The sequence below is a fragment of the Grammomys surdaster genome, unplaced genomic scaffold (assembly GCF_004785775.1).
Source record: "Grammomys surdaster isolate TR1022 unplaced genomic scaffold, NIH_TR_1.0 125742, whole genome shotgun sequence".
Classification (NCBI taxonomy): domain Eukaryota; kingdom Metazoa; phylum Chordata; class Mammalia; order Rodentia; family Muridae; genus Grammomys; species Grammomys surdaster.
Window position 1 is genome coordinate 1715931 of NW_021620574.1, and position 17500 is coordinate 1733430.

Genomic DNA, 17500 nt, shown 5'->3' on the forward strand with positions numbered 1-17500 from the left:
CTCACACCAAGATCTAGCCTCATCTGAACTCTCACACGGGAGTCATGGCCTTGGAATAAGTCCCCTGCCTCTCACACCCAGTATGCAAAAGTACCTTCTAGTTCAGTTTGTTTATTCTGCACTCTTCCCCTCCTCCCACTTCTCCTCTCCCGAGGCCATCTTCACCCCTCCATGTGCTCTCTTCCGGTTTTCAATTGTCCTGCATGCGCGCCCTCCTCAGTATAGACTGAAGGTTTTGTCGTTGAGACGAGAATGATCCACATATCTGAAAACAAGAGAAACTGTCTCAGATCGAGCCACTCCAGGATAAAGGGAAAGGGACACCTTAAAATCACTCTTTGTGACTGCTTCTGGGCACATGGGCAGGCATGATAGACTGGGACTACTGTTAATGGATGCTGGTTGGCATGGAAACACCCTCAGGATCCCACAGGAATGCTGGAGACATTGGTTCTGTGCCTTTTCTTTCTTTTTTTTTTTTTTAATTTTTATTTACTTATTATATGTAAGTACACTGTAGCTGTCTTCAGACAACCCACAAGAGGGCATCAGATACCATTACAGATGGTTGTGAGCCACCATGTGGTTGCTGGGATTTGAACTCATGACCTCTGGAAGAGCAGTCAATGCTCTTAACCACTGAGCCATCTCACCAGCCCTCTGTGCCTTTTCAAAGTGTCACCCATAAAGCAAAACAGACAGACCCAACTACACCATGTAGAGGCCTGGGCCTGAGACCTACTTTCCCTGATAAGACTCAAACCTCTTCTATACTCTGACACTCCCCCCCCTTCCCCCCCTAACCCCCCCCCAACAAACCTCCATTTTTGAGCTCTGTTCTGGAACTCTGTAATCCAGGCTAGCTTTGAACTCACAGACTACAGAGATCCACTTGCTTTTGCCTCCTGAGTACTGGGACTAAAGGTGCTGGTCACTTAAATGAAGCTGAACCATACTACAGGTTTCAGCGTGGAGAGAGAACTTCTGTCACCCTGACCCTCCTCAGCATCACCTGATGCCGAGACATCACCTGGTCATTGGGCTTTTAATGAGACAATGGTGTGGAGTCTTGATCCATGGAATGGCTTTCTCTGGACGCACGCCCGGGACGTTGGACCTCCAGAAGCTGAAGTTCTGAGCGTCGGTCACTGGGACTCTGAAGACCTGATTGGGGACTGGATGGTTTAGAAGAAAGACAGGCGTTCATTTCCTCCAGAGTCCCTTGTTTTCCTGTCTCAGGATAAAAAGTCCAGGAAGTTGCTGTGACCAGGTGCGGAGGGAATCCTGGGTATGTGGTCACCACACCCTACCTCACTTCTGGATTCCAGCATCTCACACCCTTCATGATCAGATGGTTTAGTCTTGGGTTTTCCTGTTACTAAGTAAACCCATCTCTAAGACTTGTGGGAAAATCGGTGGAAACCCACTTGGGAAGTGTACAAAATGGAGTCTACTGAGTCAATATCTTTTTTTTTTTGTATTTTTAATTATTATTTTTTTTACCTATTAACTTTACATTCCTGTGACAGCCCTCCTCCCAGTCACCTCCCCCCACAATCCTTCCCCTATCTCTCCTCACTTTCTTCTCTGAGTGAGTGGGACCCCCCCCCCAACCCCAGCACATCAAGTCTCTGTAGGCTAGGGGCATCTTCTCCCTCAATATCTTTTCTTATTCACCCTCACTCACTGTTTCCCTTCTGTCTGAAGTAACGCCTAATCTGCTTATTCTAGAGAGTTCCCTGAAAGGAAAACATGACATCACCCACTTTGAGCAACCATGTGCAGATGCTATCGAGTACCTGTTGCTCAAAATATTATATAAGGTGTTTGTGTGTGTGCAGGTGGACCTATGTACAGGTATATGTGTATTCAGGTATACATGGAAGCCAAAGGTTCCCAAGGAGCCATCTAGAAAAGTCTATCACTAGGACCTGGGCTCCATGATTAGACCAGGTTGGCTGCGTAGCCAACCAGTGTCAGAGATACGCCTGTCCCCTCTGCAGTTCTAGAGTCATGAGTGTGTACTTCCATGCCCAGGGATCAAACTCGGGTCCTCCTGCTTGCAATGTAAACACCTTACCGACTAAGCTGTCTCCATGTGTGACTGTGTGTGTGGTGTGTGCACATGAGTGTGCGTGTGTGCCATTCCTGTGTGTGTGTGGGGGGCCAGAGGTTAATGTTGACTGCCTTCCTCTATTGCTTTGTTTTTAATAATCTAATGTTGTTAATTAATTAATTGTTGGATTTTGAGATAGGGTCTCTCTACATGTCCCTGGCTATCCTAGAACTTACTATGTAGACTAAGTTGGCCTCAAACTCACAGGGATCTGCCTGGTCTGCCTCCCAAGTGCTGGGATTAAAGGGTAGGCCACTGTGACTTGCAAAATTTCATATTTTATTTTATTTTATTTTGGTTTTTCGAGACAGGGTTTCTCTGTGTAGCCCTGTCTGTCCTGGAACTCACTCTGTATACCAGGCTGGCCTCAAACTCAGAAATCCGCCTGCCTCTGCCTCCCAAGTGCTGGGATTAAAGGCGTGTGCCACCACAGCCCAGCAAAATTTCATATTTTAAAGATCAAATTATGGTCTAATATTTTCTGGTTTTCTCTGTAATCTTGAGAATTTTTTAAAATCCTTAATCCTTTGACTAAATGTTATATTTTTACCTAGCTGTCTTCCTATTAATTAATAAGTTTTAATTTTTTTCTGTTAGAAATAAATACCCCTTTTCTTATATTTATCTGTTTTGATATCTAAAAGTTTTTAGTTTAGTTTTGGCCTGACCTGTGGTGAAAGCCTGTAATCTCAGTTACTTGGAAGGCTGAAGCAGGCAGACTGTAAGTTTAAGCCTGAGCAATGTAGTGAAAGTCCTTCTGAAAATAAAAATATAAAAGAAGGTGGGGCTGGAGAGATGGCTCAGAGGTTAAGAGCACTGACTGCTCTTCCAGAGGTCCTGAGGTCAATTCCCAGCAACCACACGGTGGCTCACAACCATCTGTAATGGGATCCAATGCCTTCTTCTGGTGTGTCTGAAGACTGGGACAATATACTCACATGCAATAAGTCTATTAAAAATTATATATATGGCTGATGGTATAGCCCTGTGGTGAAGTGAAATACACTGAAAGTCCTTGGGTTCAACCCTCCCAGTTCTAGGGGGAAAAAAATCAACTCTCATTTAAAATAGTTACAGAGTCACAGAGTTATAGGAAATACTACTGGGAGATTCCCTGACCCTCGGTGGTGACATTTTACAGTACAGTGGTGACATTTTACAGTATACCTTCACGTTCGGACATTAACATGCAAGACGATTCCAAGCTGTCATCCAGGGTTGCAGTCTGTAAATTCTGGTACACTGATCTGTTTGCTTCTGTACTTTTGTCATTGTAAGGATATCATACAAATGGAAACCGGATTGTGAGCTGTTAGGGGCTGGCCTTTTTTGATAAAGCAGAGTTGGAGTTTACTAAAGGAGGGAGACATAAGGGAGGGAGGGCGGAGCAGAGTGGGAGGAAACGGTTTTCTTCTTTCTTTTTTTATTTGTGTATGCATGCGCGTGTCTGTCATGTTTACCACATTACGGGTGTCTATGGAGGAAAAGGGTGTCAGATCCCCTGGGATTGGTGTTACAGGCAGTGAGCTGTCGTGTGGGTGCTAGGTCCCGTGAAAGAGCAGCTATAAGGACTCTTAACCACTGAGTCATCTCTCCAGCCCCAGAAATGGCTCCCCCTCCCCTCCCTTCCCCTCCCCCTCTCCTCTCCCCTCCCCTCCTCCCTTCCCTTCCCCCCTCCTCTCTCCCCTCCTCTCTCCCCTCCTCTCCATTCCCTTCCCTTTCTCTTTGCTTGTTTATTTGTTTCATTTGTTTGTTCAATTTGAGACAGGGTTTCTCTGTGTAGCCTTAGCTATCCTAGAACTCACTCTGTAGACCAGGCTGACCTTGAACTCGGGGATCTACCTGTCTCCCGAGTGCTGGAATTAAAGGTGCATACCACCACTGCCTGGGTAGGAACAGTTTTCTGTAGAGAACACAATTCCTTGAAGATTCCTATGACATACTGTATGCATTGAGAGTCTGTCCTACAAGCTGTTCTGGATGAAGCTAACAAGCTCCAACGTTCACGTGGTTGGGAGAGGTTAAACGGCTGAAGGAACTTCACCAAGGTCACCCAACTTGTTTGAGTTTGGGCTCAGTTCAAATTACAGAGCTGGTGCTGGCTCTCCCGGTCCTCAGCCGGTGTAGCAGCATGACAAAACACCACATACGTTCTTTCTTGTTTCAGCTTTGTGCTGTGATCCTCACAGTTCTGAGAGCCCTAGGAAAACAGGGCAGCACCCCCTCTCCCATCATGGAGCCTGTGACATCCTAGCCCCTCTCTACGAGCTCAGACTCATTCCTCGATTCCCACTCCAAGGTACTTACATGTTTTTAACCACACCTTCCGCACAGCTTCCTGGTACCTCTCATGGCTGTTCTGGTGCACAGAATAGTTATCATCTTCTGAGGTGATTGGGGGAAGCCTTGTGGGCACCGCATCCTTCTGGTCTGAAATGAGAAGATTCTTTTTGAGTACTTGGCAAATGGGGCTACTGTACTCTCTATTTTCCTGGTCGCTGTGCCGACTAGGTACATAGGGGTCTTCTCTAGCTCCGACATTCTGCTCTCAGGAGCCCAGTAGTTAAATCATCAAGCCTGTGATAGAGGGGAGGGAGGAAGAACTCGGGGTTCACGAGAAGCCCTCACCACTCTTCTCTGACTCCAAGGTTTTGAATGGCTTCCCACTGGACTCGGTAGGCTGGATATTTAGGACCAGTGCAGGTGCAAATGGGGGTAGACTTTCCCCAGGCTGACATTGGCATAGAACATCAAATAGTCTGAAAGGGGAAGTCAGGGCTGCTAAGTCCTGGAAGATGAGCAGTCGTGGGCCGGGGCAGGATTATGAATGTGCTTCAGGCAGCAGGATGGGAGCTGCTTCAGAAGCAGAGAGAAGAGGTAGGGGAGGGGGCTTTCTGTTGACTGGAACCTGGAATACTGGATGATGTGGAAAAGGACGAGTGTTGGAGCAGGGGGAAGGACCTGGAAAGGTTGCATGGTGGGTACATGGTGGTCGTGTTTTGGAATTATCTCTTATAAAGCAGATTTTGTGCCTCATAAAAGTCAGCTCTCCTTCACCAGGCCTCTCAAAGCAAACAGGCTAGTCTTATAGCTAACACGTCTAGATTTTGTTTGTTTGTTTGTTTGTTTGTTTATTTGGGACAATACTTCACTATGTAGCTCTGGTTGGGTTGAAACTTGTTGTGGAGACCAGGCTGGCCTTGAACTCACAGAGATCTGCCTGCCTCTGCCTCCCCGGTGTGGAGATTTAAGGCATGGTCTGATTTTGAGTTAAAAATGAGGATGCAAGCAAGCTGTGTCCATACAGAGCTTTTGGTAGTGATGGGCAGCGGCGGCAGTAGCTTCACCACCCCCCACTCCCCGTTTCTCCCAGCAACCCAAAGAACCATGTTTCTGGGGCCAGCAGTGCCCACCATAATGTCCAGTGCAGCAGTGTCTGCTGGCATCTCAGAAGCCTGTGGCAAAGTGGAGGTAATGCAGGACAGCGTGGCTTGGTCAGGGGTGAAAAGAAGGGCGTTGTCTAGGGTTGCTCCAAGATTGCTTTTGGCTATTCCACACAGTTTGTCACCCAAGCTGTAAAGAAGCCGGGCCCCTGGCCTCTTCTCCCCTAGCCAGACTCCTAATAAGACCTAGTGCTTCGTCTTGTCTTCTCCGCGTCTCTGTTCTGTTCTCCCGAAGCTGTGCCTCTGACCCATCCCCTCAGATTTTTTTTTCCCTTCTTATTAGTGCTTGTCAGGGACGAGATCAGTATTTACCCTTCTCTCTGGAAACTGTTGAAGATGGCTGACTCATCTCCTCGAGGGTGAGGTGATGTTGCTTCTGTGGCGTTCTTTCCCAATCCCTGAACTGTTTGCCTCTTCTTCCTAGCTCGGCTTCACTCTTGGCGTCTCTCTCCTTGCCTCTCCATTTTGTCCTCCAAAGGAAATCTTTAACATCCGGTGACTGAGGATCCCACTGGAGTGAGGAATGGTTTAAACAGTGTCGTAACAAGGGGGTCGGGGAGAAGTCCCTTCTGTGAGGCTGCAGATCAAAGAGGGGTTGGCTGTCCTGATAGCTCGGCTAGGGAGAGTGCTGTCCTGGGATCCTGATAGCTTGGCTACAGCTGTCCTGGGATCCTGGCCTGCGGCAGGGGAAGGTCTGTACTTAATTGTGGATTTCAGCAATGAGGGCTCATTTCTGGAAATGGTACCATTTGAGCCTGGTTGTTCAGCTTTAGGCAAGGTAAAAGTAGCAGTAGGTCCATGGACAAATTGCTGTGGATTGAGGAATAACAGCAGGTGTATTTCTGGTGGGTGTTGGAAGCTGGGCTGAGAGTAAATTGTGGTTTTAAATACAGGTGACAGCAAGAGCACCTTCTGGTCTCCAGGCGTCAGACTGTTCTTAAGATACAACCAGATGATGTTCTGTTATTTCAAAGCACCCAAGCAGCAGGCTCTGGGCTTCCCACATGGCTGGGAGCTTCGTCTGGAGTCTGCATGGCAGTCTCACCCACTTGGGTGCCTGCCACTTGAGTCAAGCGTACACCTCCCTCCTAGGGTTCCTTTGGTTTTGTTTTTTATTTTTTCTTTTCTTTTTTTTTTTTTTTTTTGTCAAACTGGGAGATATCATTGGAAACTTAGAGCTCCCCCAGACTGTCCGGGTTTGGAAGGTGCCCTGGTGAAGGGTGCGTGAGAGACATGTTGTGATTACTGAGGAATGCTCTCTACAAAGGACACAATGACAGAACTCCACTGTGCTGGGTAGCCAAATCAACCTCTTGTTGGCAGGTGGTACAACAGAGGTTCTTCACACAGCCAGTTGATGCCCTTCCCTGAATGGTCCTTGTGGGGGCATAAATGGGATGGACTGTGACTAGCTTCTTCTAGAATTGGGCCATTAGTTGGGGGTTGCCCTAAGACTACATTTAATGTTTTGACTGTACTTTGAAGATATCCTGGACAATATGAGAGTGCTTGGGTGCATCTCGTTCTCATCCTAATGACACAGAGTTTCTGTATTATAGGCTGTCTTATAAGCAGGGAATGGTCTTTGAATCTAGATATCCACAGACTTAGTGACTCCTTGAAGTCTGACTTCTAGGTTAAGGGTTGGTTCTAGGTTCTTGGGTTCATAATGGCGACAGTATCCAATACACAGTACTTGCAATTGTCTTGGTCTTGCTGGTTTACAAATGGTAATACCACTTAGCAAGAAATTCATACCAGAGGCTGGAGAGATGGCTCAGTTGTCAAGAGCACTGACTGCTCTTCCAGAGGTCCTGAGTTCAATTCCCAGCAACCATGTGGTAGCTCACAACCATCTGTAATGGGATCTGATGCCCTCTTCTGGTGTGTCTGAAGACAGTGACAGTGTACTCATATACATTAAATAAATAAATAAATCTTTAAAACAAAATATCCACAAGCTATTTTAAAAAGAGAAAGAGAGATTCATACGAGGTCAGGATGAGACAAAATGTTATGGTATTGTACGTAAAAACACGGTGACTCCTGGGCTGGCTGGCTGGCCCAGCAGTTATGACTGTTAGCTTGCTGTGTTAACTTGGGAACTGAGTTCATCTCCTCAAACACACAAGAAGGCTGGGTGTGGCCCCGTGCGTGCATGCCTGTAACTCCAACACGGAGGAGAGATAATGAAGAGGGGGGCGGGGATAGCTGATGTTTGCTGGCTGCAATTCTAGTCAAACAGTGGGACCACGGAGTTCCTCAGGAGACCTTGCCTCAAAGGATCAACGTGGAGAGAACGCTAGGACATCCGGTGCCCTTCTCTGGCTTCTGTGTGAGCACAGACCTACTCATTCACACACACATGTGCAGACACTATCACACATGGACCAGAGGTACACACAAACGTATTTTTAACTTGAAAACAATCCCTATTTAGGAGGACATACCAAATGGTATTGGCCTGGGGATATGAAGATGACTTGCTGAGGTGTGTTCAGAGGGCCATCCGTATTTACTGTCTTCCCTGATGCAGGGTCATTATCTGTGCTTTGGGAGGAAGTGGACAGAAGCAGAAGCCCAGGGAGCCAGGTCCTCAGGGTGTGTTTGCCACGTGCAGCCAGCTCTGTGCCTTTGTGTCTTCCTTGAGTGGTGTGCTTGCTCATTCCGAGTGTAAGGAAAGCAGATGGGGCATGAGCAGCAGAGCGACTTAGGGCTCCAGACTACTTAGGTAAAGTGGATTTCCTAGAGATAAAGATAGCTAATATTCATGTGCCTTCCTCTATAAAGTAGGGGCCATTTTTTTTTTAAAACAGAAGGAGACATTTGCCTGTGGTCAAAAACTTACATGTGGCAGAAACATGAGTTTAATCTGAATTGCTTGGCTCAGGTGATACTCTTCCTGACCATACACAACTGCTTCTTGAAATAGCTACACGGGGGGTGGGGGGAGGTCTTCAGGAGAGACGGAGGACTTGGACTGACAGCATCAGTCTCCTTAGAGATGTGCACAGATGATGGGAATGGGGGAGGGGGATTCGGAAGTATGACTGCTCATCTGAACAGATTTGAGTTGGATAGGGGATATGATATCCTTGCCTTGATCCAGAGGGAGAGCGCATGCTCTCTGAGCTCTACTGAATGTAGGATGTATTTCAGAAACTCAAAACCAGAAGCAGAAAAGGGACTTGGTAGGTCGCTCTCCCAGTGAGCTGGACCAGTCCCAATGGGGAAGAGCAAGGAGGAAAGTCTGAGCCCCTGTAGGAGAAGTGCGGAAGTGGGCCCACACTGGAGGCTTCACTGCTGGCTGTGAGGCGCATGGACATCTCCCTGTCTGGTTTCATGGATGAAACTCGATGGCCTGTGACGGTGATAAGCACGTATGGATACGGTTCCATACCGTTGTTCTATGTATTACAAAGGCAGAGGGTCCCTGGCCAAGTTCACTGTTGGCTGAACTGTGCCACGCATGCTCCTGTTTGAAAAGCTGGAACTACAGCGCCCTCTGCTGGAGTTTACAGGCGGGCATCTCTTGGTTCCCAGCAAGTGGGTCACTGGCCAGGTGGCTCAGAGGACCAAGAAGCCAAAGATTGAGCAGAAGACATTGCAGATAGAATTGACTCTCTGTCTCTCTGTCTCTGTCTCTGTCTCTGTCTCTGTCTCTGTCTCTGTCTCTCTCTCTCTCTCTCTCTCTCTCTCTCTCTCTCTCTCTCTGTCTCTCTCTCTGTCTCCCCCTCCCTCTCCCTGTCTCTCTTTTTCCCTCTCCCTCCTCCCCCCTCTCTTTCCCTCTCCCTCTCCCTCTCCCCTCCCCCCATGTATCAAAAGACAACAAGACAACCTTGGGTGTCAGCTCTTGCCTTACACCTTGTTACAGACGGTCTCTCTGGTTGCTCACCCCTGCATATGCCCTGCTGACCTGTTCTTCCAGACTCTCCCATCTCTTCCACAGGATGTGACAGGAGTGTGGACCCCTGTACTAGACTTTTATGTGTGCTCTTGGGACTGAATCTCAGGTTGTCAAGTTCTCCTCTTGAGTGATTTACACACTGAGCCATTTCCCAGTTTATTTGTATTCTACATGTAAATAACTCACTGCCTAGCTTGGGTTGCCCTGTTTCAGCCTCCCAATTGCTGGGATTTCAGCGTGAGTCACCACTCTTGGCTCATAGTGTTTAATCTCTATGACAGAAAGGTAGACATCATCTCCATTTACAGGTGAGGGGCCAGAAGCACTTTGAATTTGCGTAGCGTTAGCTCTTTCTGGCCACACAACTTGGGTACCACATGAAACTGAGGCTCTGCCTGTTGAGGACGGATCAAAGCTCCCTATCCTCTTCCTCTGTGTATATTTTAAAAAGAGGTTTATTTTTGTTTTATGTGTATGTGTGTGCCTGAGTGTATGTACACCGCATGCATTCGGTGTCCATCAAGACAGGAGGACGACATCAGAATTTCCTGGAACTAGAGTTACAGATGACTGTGAGCTGCCATGTAGGTGCTGGGAACTGAACCCAGGTCCTCAGGAAGAGCAGTCAGTGTTTTTGTTTTGTTTTGTTTTTTGTTTTTCGAGACAGGGTTTCTCTGTGTAGTTCTGGCTGTCCTGGAACTCACTCTGTAGACCAGGCTGGCCTCAAACTCAGAAATCCGCCTGCCTCTGCCTCCCAAGTGCTGGGATTAAAGGTGTGCGCCACCACCACCCGGCAGCAGTCAGTGTTTTTAATTACTGATCCATCTCTCCATGCCTTGTGGTTTTGTTTTCTTTAATCAGAAGGAAAAGAAAGGAAGGATTCAGGACTGGAGGGATATCTGTCTGCGTTGACTCACCTCAGTAGGTTTTCATTAAGATTGTAATAAGGGAACAGGGGGAGTTTTTTTGAGTTGAATGTTTTAATACACTTACACCCACTAGGAGAAGGAAAAAGATCATCTTTCAAAGAAAGACTGTGCTAAAAATATACCATGGTAGTAAGAGTGTTTGGGAAGATGACTATGAATAGGCTCACTTGTGGAGTTGCCGGTGTGGCTGGCTGGAGGGACACATCAGAATGTGGCTGCTCTGAGCCTGCAGAACAGGTTGAAGCCTGAGTGCACGTGGTCAGAACAAGGGTCAGGCTGCTTGGATGGAAGTACGTTGTCCCCTTCGTCTGCAGGGAACATGCGCTAAGTCCCTCTGTAAATGCCTTAGACTATGGTCAGGGCTGTACTCTATATGGACCGTGGTTTTCCTGTACATCCCTGTAATAAGGTTTAACCTACAGAGCATGTACAATAGGAATACAATAAAATAAACAATGCACTAACAATAAAATAGTAACAATATACAATAGTGTACCCACCCATTTGGTGATGGCGCGAGGAGCCCGAGCGAGCCTGAGTGAGCCTGCGCGAGCCTGAGTGAGCCTCCGCGAGCCTGAGTGAGCCTGCGCGATGGGGCAGAATGAGCGAATGATGGAGACGTTATGTCCTTAGCATCAGTCGCTGAACAATTGGAAGCACTGATGTCACTTATCACCCCCATCCCCAATGCTTAGGCCGAATCTAATGATGAGAAACAGTGGACAATCCCAAATTAAGGATCCTGCTGCAAACTGTCAGTGCCATGAAGTAGAGGCAGCAGAACCACGCCACATTAAAGGAGACAGAAGAGACATGCCCACTAAGTGCAGAGCTCAGCTCTTAATTAGACCCTTGAGGAAACATTCTGCTGTAGGGACATTAATGTGACAACCGGCAGAACAGGAATATTGGACTGCAGGTAATTAGATCAAGCGGGTTTGCTAAACTGTATCTGTGCCGTGGGTGATTGTTCTTAAGAAATGCAAACAAGCAGAGTGGCCCACACCTTTAATTCTAGCAGTTCTGAAGCAGAGGCAGGAGGATCTCTGTGAGTCTGAGCCAGCCTGGTTCACATAGCTAGTTCTAGGACAGGTAGAAATACATAATGAGACCTTGTCTCAAAGTGGAAAAGGAAAGAAAGGAAGGAAAAAAGAAAGAAAAAGAAAGAAAGAAAGAAAGAAAGAAAGAAAGAAAGAAAGAAAGAGGGAGGGGGAGGGAGAGAGGGAGGGAGGGAGGGAGGAAGGAAAGGAAAGGAAAGGAAAGGAAAGAAGGAAGGAAGGACAAACAAATGTTTAGGGTAAAGAGATAGAACATGGGAAATTATTTTTAACTAACTGTAAAAAAGACAACTGGGTAAGAGACAAAGCAAAGACTGGCAGAGTGGTGACATGTAGCTAATTAGGGCAAAGGGGATGGAGAACTTCCTTGTACTAGTCTTACAGTTTTTAATTTGGAAATTATGTCACCAACAAATGTTTTTTTTTTTAAATGATAGATTGGTCCTAAGAATTTCTTTCTTTTCTATCTCAATTCTGCTAAAATAACCAGGCTTCTTGGCATACACCTTTAATCCTAACACTGGGACGTGGAAGAGGCAGGAAGATCCCTGTGAGCACCAGGCAAGCCGGGTTGCCATGGTATGTCAGGGCTATTGAGATCCTGCCTCAATAAAATAAAATGAAATAAAATATTGTTATTATCAATCACATTTATATTAGCTGTCAAGGATGTAACAGATGAGATATTTTGGAACAGTGTGTGAAAAACAGTAGATAAAAATGTGGAAACTATCTAACAGAGCACAGGATATGCATTTAATTTAATTTAATTTAATTTAATTTAATTTATTTATTTATTGAGACAAGATTTCTCTGTATAGCCCTGGCTGTCTGGAACTCACTCTGTAGATCAGGCTGGCCTTGAACTCAAAAGAGCTCTACCTGTCTCTGCCTCCCACATGCTTGGAGTAAAGGTGTGTGCCATCACACCCAGCCAGGATGTTATTTTTAATCTCAGATTCTGCAGTAGAGAGCCCATCTAGATCTGAGCTAATTCATCCAAATGCTCCAAACTCTGGCAGTAAGAGCCCCTGTGGAAGGCAGTGTGTAAAATAGGCCTGACAGCAAGAAGAGGAGCTTTGCCTGCAGAGCTTCTGGCACAGCAACAGTGAGCTGAATAGAAGGGGCTGACAATCTTGAATAGTAGCCAGTGAGAACTGGCATGGTGTACAGGGCTGAAAATGGCAGTTAAATAGGAGCCAAGATCCTCCAAGCAAAGCTGGGCAGTTGTGGCACACGCCTTTAATCCCAGCACTTGGGAGGCAGAGGCAGGCGGATTTCTGAGTTCGAGGCCAGCCTCCTCTCGAAAAACAAACAAAACAAAACAAAACAAAACAAAACAAAACAAAACAAAAGATCCTCCAAGCAGGGTTCTTAATTATCCTCCTCGTTCTTCATTCCAGCACCACGGGGCTCTTCCCTGAGACCCCAGAGATAGGACAGGGCTTCTAGAAGAGCTTTCTTCTTCCAGCCTGTGCTTGCCAGTGAGTCTGATGGGCTAAGTTCAATGCTAGGGTCCCACATGGCAGCTGAGTAGAACTGACTCCCACAAACTGTCTTCTGACCTCCACACTCTATTCTTGTCTGACAGTATTATTATAGTTAATATTCTATTATTTTGGTTATCTATCTTTCTTTCTTTCTTTTTTTTTTTTTTTTTTTTGGTTTTTCGAGACAGGGTTTCTCTGTGTAGTCCTGGCTGTTCTGGAACTCACTCTGTAGACCAGGTTGGCGTCGGACTCAGAAATCCACCTGCCTCTGCCTCCCAAGTGCTGGGATTAAAGGTGTGCGCCACCACTGCCCGGCTCGGTTTTCTTTTTTTAATTATTTATTTTTATTTTATGTGCAGTAGCATTTTGCCTGCGTCCATGTCTATGTGAGGGTGTTGGATTCTTTGGAACTGGAGTTACAGACAATTGTGAGCTGCCATGTGGGTGCTGGGATTTGAACCTGGGTCCTCTGGAAGAGCAGTCTGTGCTCTTAATTGCTGAGCCATCTCTCTTGCCCCTACTTTGGTCTTCTTTTGTTTTTGTTTGTTGGTTTGTTTTGTTTTTTGTTTGTTTGTTTGTTTTTGTTTTTTCAAGACAGGGTTTCTCTGTGTAGCCCTGGCTGTCCTGGAACTCACTCTGTAGACCAGGCTGGCCTCGAACTCAGAAACCCGCCTGCCTCTGCCTCTCAAGTGCTGGGATTAAAGGTGTGCGCCACCACCGCCCGGCTACTTTGGTCTTCTTAAAACAAGACATTTTTTGTTTTTGAAACAGGGTCTTTCTACATAGTCCTAGCTGTCCTGGAACTCATTATGTAGACCGGAATAGCCTCAAACTCGCCGAGATCTGCCTGCCTCTGCCTCTCTAATGCTGGGATTAAAGATGTGAGCCATCGCCATGTCTGATGTCTTTCTTTTCTTTTTTTTTTTCTTTCTTTCTTTCTTTCTTTTTTTTTTTGGTTTTTCGAGACAGGTTTTTTTTTTTTTTTTTTTTTTCCTTTTGGTTTTTTGAGACAGGGTTTCTCTGTATATCCCTGGCTGTCCTGGAACTCACTCTGTAGACCAGGCTGGCCTCGAACTCAGAAATCCACCTGCCTCTGCCTCCCAAGTGCTGGGATTAAAGGTGTGCGCCACTATTACCCGGCTTTTTTTTTTTTTTAAGATTTTATTTATTCTTATTTTATGTGTATGAGTGTTTTGCCTGCATGTATATCTAGGTATCCTGTGCTTGTGGAGGCACGAGAGGGTGAGAGTCGAGAGGGTGAGAGGGTGTCTGATTACCCTGGGACTGGAATTGCAAACCCATGGTGGTTGCGAACCACCATGTGGGTGTTGGAAATCAAACCTGGGTTCTCTGCAAGAGCAGCCAGTACTCCTCGTGCTGAGCCATCTCTCCAGCCCCAAGACAATTTATGGTCTGGGATGGAGCAGAACTCAAAACCAGCATGTAACCCAGCCTGAGATCGAATCCGTGATGATCCCCTTGCTTTAGCCCCTGAACGTTATTACAGTCATGAAGCTGGGTGGTGGGTGGCACACACACCTTTATCCCAGCACTCGGGAGGCAGAGACAGGCAGAGCCCTGGGAGTTAGAGGCCAGCCTGGTCCACAGAGTTCCAGGACAGTCAGGGCAGTGAAAGCCTGTCTCACCCTCCATGCCCCTCCCTCACTCAGTCATGAGCCCCCATGTCCTCTTTTCTGTTCCTTCTTAAAGCAGCATGGAGAGCCAAAGAGTATTTGAAGATTTATTAATGAATCAAAAAAGGGGGCTGGAGAGATGGCTGAGTAGTTAAGAGCACTGACTGCTCTTCCAGGGGTCCTGAGTTCAATTCCCAGCAACCACATGGTGGCTCACAACCATCTGTAATGGGATCCAATGCCCTCTCCTGGTGTGTCTGAAGATAGTGACAGTGTACTCATATACATAAAATAAATAAATAAATCTTAAAACAACAACAACTACCACAGACCTCAATAAGTTCGAGGGTGGGGGAAAGACTCGGAGAAAGAAGAGCCAAGGCAGGAAACAGAAGATAACGTCAAATAATGTATAATATTCATGGAGAAAAGGGAAAATCAGGAGAAGGAAAATGGTCTTGGAAATTAAAATATACATTAGTTCCCCCATCTGTGCTTTCATACTCAAGTTTCATTTATTCTTGGTCAGTCATGGCCTGAGAAGATTAAAAGTCCAGAGTTAGGGGCTGAAGACGGCACAAAGGTTAGACTCTACATTGTTCTTCCAAGGGCCTGAGCTCAGTTCCTTGCACCCAGAGCAGGTGGTTCACAGTTATCGTTAACTTCACTTCCAGGGGATCCGGCTTTCCCGGGGGACTCGCTTCATGTGCACGGAACCTTTTAACAATACTGGGAGTAGGAACAGGGTATGATGGTGCACACCTGTAGTCCCAGTCTCAGGCGGCAGAGGCAGGTGGATCTCTGTGAGTTTAGAGACTAGCCTTTGGTCTACAGAGTGAGGTTCAGGACAGCCAACAAACAAAACAGAAAAAAAAAATCCAGAATGAAAGTCGGGCATGGGGCACACACCTGTAACCCCAGCACTTAAGAGGTGGAGGCAGGGGGATCAATCAGTTCAAGAACAGTTTTACCTACATAGCAAGTTCAAGGCCAGTCTAGGCTATATAATATTCTATCTCAAGCAAAAACCCCTGAAAGAAAGAGGGAAAAAAAAGGAAGAAAGGAAGGAAGAAAGGCTTAGGGAGAACAAAGTACAACTTCTCAAGTATTGACCCTCTGTTACTGTCCACTTAAACTTTTTTGTTTATATTTTATTTTTATTTATTTATTATTTTTTATAGCAGGATGTGGTGGCACATGCATCTGATCCCAGCACTCTGCAGAAGCTGATAGATCTTTGTCAGCTCAAAGCCAGCTAGGGCTACATACTGATACTCCAGCTCCAAAAATAAAAAAATAAAAAATAAATTGTTATTGGTGTGTGTGAGTGTGTGTGTGTGTGTATGTGTGTGTACGTGTAAGATCACCACGAAGAATGTGCAGAGGTCAGAGGACAACTTGTAGGAGTTAGTTCTCTTCTCCCCCAACCATGTGGGACCCAGGGATTGAACTCGGGTCTTTGGCACAGCGGCAAGTGCACCTGCCCACTGAGCCATCCTACTGGTGCCTCTTTAGTATATGTTTTGCCTGCATGGTGTTTGTGTACCATATGTGTACCTTGTTGCTATGGAGGCCAGGAGAAGGTGTTGGATCTACTGGCACTGGGATTACCAGACAGTTGTAGGTGCTGGGGATTGAAACTAGGTCTTCAAGAAGGATCTTAACTGGTGATCCATCTCTCCAGCACCTCACCACCCTACCTTTTTTGAGTTCATGTCCCTCACTGGCCTGCAATTTGCTAACTAGGCCAGCTGACTGGCTAACAAACTCCAGAGGTCCAACTATCTCCACTCCCCAAGTCTGGAATCCTAAGAACATGCCACCACCCTTGGCTTTCTTTGTTTAGTTAAACAATGGGCTCTTACTTCAGGTCTTTATGCTTCTAAAGGCAAATGATTTACTGACTGAGCTACTGCATGGCTCCCAGAAAAAGTTTTAAGTAACTTTTATTATGGCATATTGCTATAATTGTTCATGTTTATTAGTTATTATTATTAGTTTCTTACTGTGCAAACTTATAAAGTAAAATTTATAGCAGGTAAAGTTTATGTATGTATAGGAAAAAGCAGCATGCGTAGCCTTTGACACTGCTCAGTTTCAGATTTGCACTGGAGATTTTGGGATACATCCTCCTCAGATACTAGAAACTACTGGAATAGCCAACTCAGGATGCTCCAGCGCCTTCCGATAGTCTTCCCTGCAAAAACTGAGTCTACTTTCTCTTCCCTTGAGGTTTGGTTTAGTGACCATCTTCTAGGACATTGTATTAACTTACTTTTTGCCTCTGGAATAAAATGTCCAAGACGTTCAATTTATAAAGAGAAAAGGTTTTATTTTGGCCCACGGTTTTGAAGGTTCTGGTCTATGACTTATTGTCTCTGTGGTGAGGCAACACATTATGGTAGCGGGGCATAGTGGAACAGAAGAGGAAGAGACAGGGATCCCACAATCTCTTTGAGCACCAGCAATGACCTAAGACCTTCTATTAGTCACCCCCAAAGGGCCAGTCATCTCCTCATAGTGCCACCTGGAATACTAAGTGATTAAGCACATGGAGCTTTAAGACCCAAATAACAGTGCAATAGAAAAGATAAATGTGACCACTATTTCTAGATCATGGAAAGTCATCTGTGTGCTTGTTATCATGTCTGTCTATATGCCCATCATCTATCTGTCTGTCTCATTCCCCTTCCTCTCCTCCCTCTCCCCTTTCTTTTCTTTTCTCTTTTTTTTTCTTTTTTTGTTTTTTCGAGACAGGGTTTCTCTGTGTAGCCCTGGCTGTCCTGGAACTCACTCTGTAGACCAGGCTGGCCTCGAACTCAGAAATCCACCTGTCTCTGCCTCCCCCTCCCCTTTTTTTCCTCCCTCCCTTCATTTCTCTCTCTCTCTCTCTCTCTCTCTCTCTCTCTCTCTCTCTCTCTCT

The 17500-nt window shown here is 46.1% G+C and overlaps 1 protein-coding gene across 1 annotated transcript in view; it reads right to left on the bottom strand.

The window, feature by feature from the left end:
- Window positions 1-93: 93 nt before the first annotated feature.
- Tex49 (testis expressed 49) overlaps window positions 94-17500 on the bottom strand; it is a 19645-nt gene continuing 2238 nt past the window's right edge. The window contains exons 2-4 of the mRNA XM_028788252.1: window positions 4424-4546; window positions 1031-1175; window positions 94-265 (exon numbers count right to left, since the gene is read on the bottom strand). Coding sequence (XP_028644085.1) covers window positions 217-265; window positions 1031-1175; window positions 4424-4546 — 317 coding nt within the window. The 3' untranslated portion in view covers window positions 94-216. The remainder of the gene's footprint in view (window positions 266-1030; window positions 1176-4423; window positions 4547-17500) is intronic.